This window comes from Sceloporus occidentalis, unplaced genomic scaffold (genome assembly GCF_023333645.1).
Source record: "Sceloporus occidentalis isolate IW3139 unplaced genomic scaffold, rSceOcc1.0.p SCAF_14, whole genome shotgun sequence".
NCBI lineage: Eukaryota > Metazoa > Chordata > Lepidosauria > Squamata > Phrynosomatidae > Sceloporus > Sceloporus occidentalis.
In genome coordinates, this window is record NW_028316994.1 from 2,258,873 (window position 1) to 2,269,636 (window position 10,764).

The 10,764-nt window shown below is 38.5% G+C and overlaps 2 protein-coding genes across 2 annotated transcripts; both read right to left on the reverse strand.

Annotated features, from left to right (window-relative positions):
* Positions 1–3,452: 3,452 nt before the first annotated feature.
* LOC149303514 (vomeronasal type-2 receptor 26-like) lies at positions 3,453–4,967 on the reverse strand. Its single transcript, XM_089480752.1, has 2 exons — positions 4,859–4,967; positions 3,453–4,354 (listed from the first exon to the last, which is right to left on the reverse strand). Exon 2 carries the CDS (start codon positions 4,350–4,352, stop codon positions 3,453–3,455), a length of 900 nt encoding a protein of 299 aa, XP_089336878.1. The 5' UTR covers positions 4,353–4,354; positions 4,859–4,967.
* LOC149303515 (extracellular calcium-sensing receptor-like) lies at positions 4,920–10,357 on the reverse strand. The gene is made up of 5 exons (XM_089480753.1): positions 10,308–10,357; positions 8,343–8,634; positions 6,624–7,481; positions 5,455–5,682; positions 4,920–4,985 (listed from the first exon to the last, which is right to left on the reverse strand). Exons 1-5 carry the CDS (start codon positions 10,355–10,357, stop codon positions 4,920–4,922), a joined length of 1,494 nt encoding a protein of 497 aa, XP_089336879.1.
* Between the last annotated feature and the right edge of the window lie 407 nt (positions 10,358–10,764).

Sequence of the window (10,764 nt, forward strand, 5' to 3'; positions counted from 1 at the left end):
AGAACATGCATGGTTAGATCCTGTTTTGAATTGGTGATAAATTTGCTGAACATCTGACTCAAAACCTAATTTATAAAAGAATCAATGCACTGTGTCCAATCCTATTAATTTTTTTAATGTTCTTCACTGAATTCTCATGCACCACAACCTTCTCTGGATGCTTTGGGGGATGGCTTTTTCATTGCATTTATCAGAGGACACACCATCAGGACTCTGTCTACTTCTGGCTATTCTTCAGTTCTGAAAATTCCCGAAGGCTTATAAACACTTCTTCTCCAGGTGTGTTTATTTGTTCTGTGTCATCCAGATATCCACTAAAGATTTGCTAGCAGGAAAATTTCCCAGACATGGATAAGATTCCTGATACCTTAAGAATCACAATATCAGTTTAGAAGATATCCATTCTCTGCCATTTTCCCCAAGGAATGAGACATTCACAGTAGCTTCTCTTCCCCATCTCTGAGGTTTGGGAAGTGCTCTGAAACATGCAGATAATTACAGAGGATGAAAGTAGGTCTCTTTGTGCTCAGATTGCTATAGTACAAAACACAGCGAACTACTTTGTTGTGTTTTGTTCTTTAATACCAGTGCTAGTTGGAACAAAATACACACAGCCTTACATAAACATTTTACATTTTTTTTATTTGTATTAAATGGTGGTTCACTTGAAATACAATAAACTGACTGACTATTATGCATATCATGGTACGGTCCTTCCTTGAGGACCACTGGAAAAAACAGCACCAAAGGCAAAATGTAAGACAAGGGTCAAAAACCCACAGCAGAAATAATCAAGTCTGAGACCACTTTAACTGCCCTGACTCAGTGCTAGGGAATTCTGGGAATTGTAGTTTATTGTAGCACAAGACCTCTTGACAGAGAAGGCTAAATGTCTCACAAAACGAGTTAAAACAGTCTCAAACTGGATTATTCCTGCAGTGTGTTCTGGACCAGTGCATCAGAATTTGAAGAAACAGGTTAAGGTAACCTCCCAGCTTTTGCACCCCAAGGTCTTAGCAAACCTAGTGGATACCATTTACTAATTCCAGGCTAAGTAACCACAGAGCTCTCATACTTCCTAGAAGTCTCAGGCTCTCAGAACACAGCCATCTACCCTCTTTCAAATCCAGATAGGGTTGCTCAACATCACTGGAAGCCTCACAATGGAGGCATATCTGTATCAGTTTAATCTAGTTTGGCAGATCTCCATTCTGTGGAGGCAAGCAAAATTGTTAGGACCTGATTGCTTTTCTGAACATATCAATGAAGCCATTTCTTTTTTTGGGAGGAGGGGTTGGGGTTGGATTACAAATTGTAATTTGAAATGAAGCTTGACTTTCCCCCAAGATGGACAGGGGTCCAGGCCAGGCCTATACTTCCAGGATGTCTTTTTAGAGGTCCAGGCCACCAGTCCTAACTTTTCTAGATACCTATTTATTGAACATGGCGGCTAACTTTTCTTCTTTTTTCTGATGTAGCCTGGACAACAATGTTAAATACATGTAGGAATGGGTAGCACCTATTCAGAAACATCAGTAGAAAAAAGAAGATTGAGGAAATAAGTTTTCATATCTTTTGTTTCATATTTATTTCATTCTTAATGCAGAGATAAAGCAGTTTGACACCACTATAACTGTCATGTCTCAGTGTTATGGAATCCTGAGATTTGTAGTTTTGTGAGATATTTAGCCTTCCCTGTCTGAGAGCTCTGGTGCCCTAAAAACTATAAATCCCAGAATTCCATAGCACTGAGCCGTAAAAGTAAAAGTGATGTCAAACTGCTTTATTTCTGCAGTGCAGATGCCATCATTGTCACATGAAAAGCAACCCATTCTAAACAGGACAGATACTATGAAGATGTAAGCTGTTTTAAATGGAGTATGCACTAAGGATGACGTTGGGAGGAACATTCTGTATACAGTATTTCACTTCCATTAAGGAGTATTCCCTCTTCTTTAAGACAGATGTTTGTTTGTTAACATTTATGTTTCATTTTTCATATACAGAAAAAGCCATCCTTTTGCCATGGCTGTACATGCACATTTTCATTTGGCAAGATCTGTTTGGCTCTGTCAACAATGTGCTTGAGGTTAGGATTAGACACTTTGGTGTTTGCTTTCCAAGGCATGGGGGTGCATTTTTTTACATTCTAACCTTAATTTCACCCTCAGAAAACAATTAGGTTAAATAATGGCTGTACATTTTTTCCTATAAGTCTGATGCTACCAGGGCTAGAAACATGTTTTTTATTTTAAAAAAATAGTTAAAGTATGACCACATGCTTCTCCAAAGAACCACTGAGATCATGCCTAGACTGCAGGTAAAATCCACCCAACAGAGTAATATGGAGTGGGCTTCCCCCCAGTGACTGTTCTGAGCTTACAAAAGATAAGGGGAGTATAAAAAGGCCCAGGCATAGTTAAATAATCAATCATTTATAATTATATTTAATTTCATTCCAACTAGTTTCAAACATTCTACATAAACTTTTCTAACATACCACTGGGGACAGTAAGTTCCATTACCTTCCTAGGTACGATTGTTGAGAAGATGGAAGTCAGTCTTCTTGGTGATTGCTCCAAATCTGTGGAAGTCTCTGCCAAGGGAAGCCAGGCTGGCCCCCTCTATTTTGTCCTTCTACTACCAGGTAAATATCTTTTTCTTTGAACATGCATTTTGCAGCTAAGGATTGGAACAGACCTGCTCTAAAAGCCAGTTTTCCAGTGGCTTGGGGTATGTGGTGTTTAGATGCCACACGTCCCCAAGACATCTTGAAGCCACCTGGCTGCCCAAACATGGGTGGCTTCATGATGCTTTGGCAGTGTGACTTTTACACCCCCCAAACTGCCAGAGCATCATGGGGGCATGGCACGATGGGAAAAGCCAGCTTTTTGCTGGCTGAAAACTGAGTGGATCTTTTTTGCTCCTTTTCTGGCCGGCTTCAACATGGCTTGGCATGTGTTTGCTGCAGCCCCAGTCCATCTTCTGCCTGTTCATTTCACCCCTAAGGCTGAATTTGCACTGCAGAAACAATCCAGGTGGACACTGCCATGGTTCAATATTGTAGAATTCTGGGAATTGTAGTTTGTTGTGGCACCAGAGCTTTCTCAAAGAAAAGGCTAAATGTCTCACAGAACTACAGTTTCCAGAATTCCATAAGAATGAGCCATGGTCATTACAGTGATATCAACCTGGATTATTCCTGCAGTGTGGATGCAGTTGAAATAGCCATGTGGAAATGTCTTTAATTAGGTATGAATGTTCCATCTTTATTGTTGTTGACTTTTTTAAAAAATGATATTATATTGTTTTAAAGTACTGGTAGGTTTTTAAAAAATATTATTAGTTTTTAATTCATGTATCCTTTTAAAATTCATATTGTCAGACACCTTGGGTCACACGCATGAGAAATGTGGGATACTGAAAAACATGCAATTCGAACCCAAGTTTCTTTATTTTTTTCTCCTAATTAATAGCTTTTTGTTATTCAAGTCAGGCCTGAACAGAATGATGTAGAGTTTAGGACAAAAGATGCCAATAAGTAAACCAGCACCGGAGATCAAGATAGAGAAGATCTCCACAGCCACTATATATTTCCCTTTTGTGCTCACATACGCTAGAATAAAGGACAACCAAACACTGCAGAAGACCAACATGCTAAAAGTAATAAACTTGGCTTCATTGAAACTGTGAGGTAACTTTCTAGTTGGGTAAGCCACAGAGAAGCTGATAACGGCAAGGAAGCCAATATAGCCCAAGACACAGTAAAACATAATCACTGAGCCTTCATTGCATTCTGCTATGATTTTACAACTCAGTGAATGCATGTCTACATCTGGGTATGGTGGAGAAATACTTAACCAAATAGCACACATTTCGATTTGAATAGAGGAACAGAAAAGAATAATAGATTTTGTCAGCCTTCCCCCTACCCATTTTCTCATTTTGGATCCGGGTTTGCTAGCCATAAATGCCAGAACTACAGTCACAGTTTTGGCCAACACACAAGAAAGGGCCACAACAAAAACAATGCCAAAAACCATTTGCCGTAGTAGGCAGATCGCCGTTTTAGGCTGACCAATAAAAAGCAAGGAGCAGAGGAAACAAAGAAGGAGAGATAGAAGAAGAATGAAAGTGAGGTGTGGGTTGCTGGCTTTGACGACAGGGGTTTCCCAGTTCTTCAAAAATATTGCCATCACCAAAATGGTGATTAGAGCAAAAGCTATAGCAGACAAGGCTAAAGTGATCCCCAATGGTTCTTGATATGACAGGTAGGTTATAACCTTGGGAATGCATTGGTTTTGGTTGAAGTTTGCATAGCGATCCTCTGGACATTCACTGCAGTCACCCATATCTAGAAAAATAAGGATATATTTTAGTCATTTTAGGATCTCTGAGACAAAAAGGGCTTGCCTAAAATTTTGTCCAACGCTGAGCTCACTAGATAGCAAGTTGTTCATTAGGTAAACCATCATAGGCCTGTCTTGAATGGAAATGCATTCAAAATTTCATGCATTCTCCTTACATTAGGGCCATCAGCCTATCATCTTTAGTAAACATTGCGTCCATCCAAGGTTGAATCGATGAGTGGAATTGTATGCAGATGTGGTATCCATATCAAATAAGGAACATAGTTTTTTTTTAGTTGTGACTTTCCAAAAAGCTTTTTATCTGTTAACAACCCTTTTGGGCACTTAGCTCCCAAGATCAGACAGAATCTGGTTTATTTAAGCCAGATAGGTATGTACATTATTTTTTTGAAAACACATTTCATCTTCTCAGACATTATATGATTCATGATATGCTTGACAGCATTAATAATTATGCCTCCATTTTTTCTAGTCTGAAATCTTCTTACCCTTCTCTTGTGAAATCTTCCCTTCTGGACATCGAACACAATCATAACAGCAAAATGGTTTTCATTCCTTCTTTTTCTTGCTGTAACCAGGATAGCATTTTTCATTGCATAGAGAAACAGGAAGTATCTATATTGAAACATCAAGGATTGAGAAAATATGCTGCATCTATTGCTTTAAATTAGCTGTGGCTTTATTTGGTGGCATGAATAAGAATAGGTTGTGCCTACACAGATGATTTAAAATGCTCCCTTTCTTGCTGTGATATATTGTGACTTCCTTCCCTTCAGGTTACATCAAATGCTGAAGAATTCAAAATAAAAACTAGATATATACTATCCTATTTAAATTGTTCTTTTAAGAGGCATCCATTTGTAACATCTATTATATTCCTCTTCATCATTCACTTAATTTTATTTGTTTATTTATTTATTTGTTTGTTTAATGTTTTGCTTTTCTCTTAAATTGGATTCAAGATGGTTCATAAAAGATACTTAAAAACAGTACAACTATTAAAGCCAAATTAAAAACATCACATCAGTATAACGAGTTAAACATATATAAATGTGGAACTAGGCATTTCCAGTTCATTTCTCACCTGGTTAAATTTTTTGTGCCACACAATTTTTTCATCCTGAATTGTTAATTCTTTTCCTGGAGGAGCCTGAGTATCTAGCTTTCCAACTTTGACTCTAACAAAAGACTGATTTTGGAAAGTTACCCAGTTTGTAACATCAAATCCCCTAATTAATTCTTGTTTTTCTCCAAAATATATTGTCTCGCCAGCACTGTTGTTGAATGAAACAGTCTTTAAGAAGTGGTGGAGCTAAGGAGAAAGGTAAAGCAAGATATTGCAACCCTGAGAGCCACAAGGATGTATTCAAGAGTCATTTATATTATTTTATGTATAAAAATAAGCCACTATCTTCTACAGGTTCTAAGAAACTCAGTTCCAAAACTGGACTGTTCAGACAGCCCCCCCTCCTATAATTCTGACAGTAGATCCAACTGAGAAGCCCTCTAGTCATCTCATCTGATGTAGAAATGAGGCACATGACGACATGGGTGCAAGCAGGTGCTCCATTTCTGCATCAGATGGGACGACCGGAAGGCTTCTCATTTGGATCAACTGCTGGGAAGGTAAGGAGTGGAGCACAGGTCCTGTGTCTTGGGTCATGGGCCAGTGCAAGTACAGATGTGTGAATACCTGCTTATCCTCATACCAGAGATAACCTGGGTGAGCTCGTGCTATCCTGGCAATTGTGCTCAGGCCAAGAGAGAAGGGAAAAGAAATAATCCTTAGGGACTGAGACAGAAAGGAAAAGAGACAGAGAAAGGAATGGAGAATGCATCTTTGAGCTTGGACAAGAACTGATTATTAGAAGAGCGAGCAGCAATGACTGAAAATCACATTTTTTTTAATTAAAAAAGATAAATAGAAATGGAGAAATAATCTGAAATATATTTTAACCATAGTAGTGTCTACAGAGCAGAAAACAGACAGTACTTCTCAACCTGTTCAAGATCTAAAATCCTGCAAACAAGCTACATTAATGTATTTTTCTGTGTGTCAGATATGCATTCTAATGCTCCAACATTTCGGATTGTAATGGCAGAATGTGATGTACCTGATCCAGCCTTAACATCCATGGCCCTACAATAACCATTTTAATAAGACGTTGAGGATATATATCAGGTGTTTGAAAGAGTGTTGCATACTAACATACCAGTAGGTAAGAAAGGAAAATTCTACTTAGAGTGAATTACCTGCCATGGCTGCAGATTCCATGGTGTCACCTCCTTTTTAGCTACCCGTGTATTGTATTTGGATATGTGTTTTCTATATAACATGTTCAGAATATGTGCAATAGCATGGATACGATTGTAAATATTATAGCTGTGACCAAGCATTTTCATTTCAAATAAAGGCCCAGGAATACTCTCCAGTTTCTCATCTCCACTGCAGCTTTTCTTAGTCTTTCCACCCATCTGCACGTTGAAATTTCTCAATGAACAGTTGAAAGCATGCTCCCAGAAGTCCTTAATAAGGCCATCTTCCTTTGCCCAGAAAGGATTTATATTCTGAAGAAAAGTCCGAAATCCATGAGGTTCTTTTGAAGGAATTGTGAAGGACAGCATACCATGGAATGACTGTATATCATAGCATCTTTGATTGGATGCTATTGTGAATTCCCAAAACCCTGTCACAACCCATACCTTACCTATAGGTGAACGAAGAAGGGCTATATGGTAATAGCAATTCAGAATATCCATTACTATAGTAACACCATAGACAACAAATACATTGGCTTTGCTTTCAATGACACCTGAAATTTTATTAAATTCAGAATGGTATTCTGATATTCCATCAACACAAGTCATCGTGTGCATTTTAACTATAAAAGCCATGCAAATCTTGTTCAGGGAAAGCCGTGGCACTAATTCTTGTAAAAATCTTTCTCCAACATCATAATCCACAGTAAAGATCCCAACCCACGTCCATCTGAAATGACGTAATAACTGAACCATGCCAGTGTACTCATGGATGCTGTTTGGTGCCATCTGATACAAGGAATGGAATATTTTTTTCTCAGTAAGCTTTGGGTGAAGGGAGCCAATTTTGAACTAGAAGAGAATATGAACATATGTAAGTGAAACAGGATAATGGTGTGCTATGTGTCTGTGTTATATGGCTTGGACTTGATAACACAACATGCCCCCCCCCCCCCCCAAGATACCTATTTGGTTTCATTGATAACACTACTATTGCTTTCAGAGGATATATGCATAGACAGCACTCCATGAGTATGTAAAGAAATGAGAAAGCATTAATTGGTTTAATACATTAAATAAGGAATAATGAATTTGATTCAGACTTTTAGGGTAACCCTGTGCATGCTTACCCCCAAATAACTCCTTTTGGGGGTGGTGGTGGTGATGATGATGATGACGACGACGATAATAATTCATCTCCCCTTATTCGTATGTAAAATCAGCACCACCGCTAGCAGCAACAATAATTACACAGTCTCAAGGCTTTCTTGGGGAGCAACACTATCATACTCTCAATGTTTCTATGGTACTTTACCTTCTATGATTCTTTGTACATTCCCCCAAAAGACTGACATACAAGTATATGTAATCTTTTTGTATGCTCAGCAGTTTAAGCTACAGAAATGCTCCTCCATGAAAATTTGTTTTAAAAGAGATTGTGAAAAATCTGGACTTTGCATTGGATAAATTAATGGCTTTTTTCCTTCAATGATCAAATAAGAAATGGTTTGTTATTTGAAGTGATCTCTCTTTCTCATTCTCTCTCTCTCTGCCCCTCCCTTCCTCTCCTTTACACACATATGTACAGTACATTAACCCTACTTTTGCCTTTAAACTACAAATTCTTCCCTGATACAGAATTAAACTAAGAAAGATGTGATTTTCCCGTTATGGTTGTTGTAACATCTCAGTGCTTCTTTCCAAAATACCTACCTCTGGAATCTTGTAGATGTTTGTTATGGTGGCCATGTTAAAGCTGCTCCCAGGAAATACCTCTCCAATGACAGCTATCAAATTGTTCCGGACATCACATTTGTAGTTGATAACACTTCTGTGCTGACTAGAAATCAGTTCCAGTATGGTCTTATAATTCATGTGTGGATTGCTATAGCTCTCATAGATGTTGAATCCTAAGGTGACATTAGGTAAAACTGTTGGATGTTCGTTGATCTCGTTGACTGCAAATACCAAGGGTAGGATACGCTGATAGTTCTTTGGTACCACACTGCAATAAACATTACATGCTAAATAACAACAGTAAAAATTCTTGTAGAAACATCTTTGAAAAGTTTGGTTTCTTAGCTATGAGGATCTCTCTTGAAATATTGGTTGTTCTTCAAAATTATGTTGAACAGCAGTTTTTCTCATTGTATAAACATATTCCAGACCTAATTCTGCCTTCAGTGCAAATTGTCATATACTGCATAGCTTCACATTTAATTATTAAATTTTACCAGAAAGAAAAGCAAAGAAAAAAAAAGTGAAACAACAGATCCATTAGTCTATCTTGGGATGGTCTCCACCACTTACAAACTAGCAGTCTTTCCCCATACCAAAATGGATGTTGAGTTTTTTGCTGCTGCATGTGTACCACTCAGTCTTTTTGATGAGTGTACTGCTGTTTAGCCTAACTTTCCATATCATATTACTCCTTTCTCCTGCTCTTTTCTCCTTCCTCCCTCCTTAGCTTTCCCCTTCACCAGCAAAACTAGACATCAGACATAGCCATAGATGTCACAGACAGATATAGCCTTCCCACCCAAACCTCTGGCCAGACTGTCAGGGAAACCATAGGAATAAAGAAGAAATAGATAGGAGAATTGCAGTATCAAGCCATAGGTGTGAAACATTTACTGATGTGAGAGGGTAATCATTAACTTTGACCTATCAATCGGATGATACAACACTGAAGCATCTGCACAAGGGAGATGAGTCTTGGGCATGTGGGATGGCTAATTCATGATCAAAGTTGTGGAGAAATTTTACCAATGCCATGCTTGTAGTTGAGAAAGCCTGTGGAAGATTTAAAGCCCCCACAAGAGAGCTGACTTCCAGTGTGATCCAGAAACATTGCACCTTTTCCCACTGTCATAGTTTGTACATTTGTGTGATATATATCTAATGGATTCCCCCCTCCCCCTGAAGCTAAGCATGCACAGAGACACAGGAGGGCAAAAATAGACAAACAACTTCGTTGTGCAGTGTGTAGGGACATAATGTAACTTGTATATTAAGATATTTAAGGAAGGGAAGAGGTTGTTATACATTCCTAGCAGAGCTATCATGCTGCCCTCCTTTTTTTCTTAAAGCAAACTGCTCTTTGATTATTTTACTGCCTCTGAGGCTGCAGCCACTCTGCAAAAACAATCCAGTTTGATATCTCTTTAACTGCCATGGATCAATGCTATGAGATTCTGGAATTGTAGTTTGTTGTGGTACCAGAGCTCTCTGACAAAGAAGACTAAATGTCTCACAAAGCTACTGTTCCCAGAATTCCATAGCAGTGAGCAATGTGAGTTAAAATGGTGAGAAACTGGATTATTTCTGCTGTGCGGATGAAGGAATATATACTTTTTGTCCAGACATCTAATGTCTGTCTTCATACTTTGCGGAGGAATGTCAGCTTCTCCATGCAACCTGGAACTTTATCGCATCAGAACCAGTAACGTTCCCATTGAATTCTGAAAACGTTCTGTAGCAGAACGAGCTGGGAATGGGACTCATTGCATTAGAGAAGTACTAATGGTATGACAACGTATCGGGAACATATATTGCACAGCACCCCCTTTGAATGGGTGCTTTTGCCGAGTGCGTTCTCATATCGTACTGCTGTGGCGCATGTGCATTTCTTTAGCTCAGGCATGATGCCATGATGTCATCACTCTATCATCTTTTTACCTCAGACAACTTCCAGTTGGTGCTTGTACTGTCATGTCACACAGTCCCATTCTTCATAAATTTTATCAGCCAGGTGAATTTGTCATTGGTGCAATTGTTTCTCTGACAAGCTTCCAGCATTATCATGTTTCTTTCATACAACAGCCTGAACAGATATTGACTGGTGAATCAATGTAAGATATTATTCCTTGCAATATTTTTAATTTATAATAACCGAGAATATGACATTAGGCTTCAGTAATGAGTAATTACTTTATTTGTGAGGCACTGGGACTTTGTGATCATTGTTCTTTATTTTGACTTTGCCCTGCTTCTACATTACATGTCTGGGTTCCTAACCCCTGACAAGTTTTCCTCCTTTCACCACATCACAATTAGTATATCTTGCACATTTCTTAGATGGGCTGTAGAATAGGCAAAGTGCCGATTACCCCTTCACTTCGTTTTTTCCATACCA

Coding starts and splice junctions, on each gene's coding strand:
- LOC149303514 (XM_089480752.1), bottom strand. CDS start 4,352: ATGGGTGACTGCAGTGAATGTCCAGAGGATCGCTATGCAAACTTCAAC.
- LOC149303515 (XM_089480753.1), bottom strand. CDS start 10,357: ATGGGACTGTGTGACATGACAGTACAAGCACCAACTGGAAGTTGTCTG. Junction 8,635..10,307: donor CCAACTGGAAGTTGTCTGAG/GTAAAAAGATGA, acceptor TGTTTATTGCAG/TGTGGTACCAAAGAACTATC. Junction 4,986..5,454: donor GGCACAAAAAATTTAACCAG/GTGAGAAATGAA, acceptor GTTTCAATATAG/ATACTTCCTGTTTCTCTATG.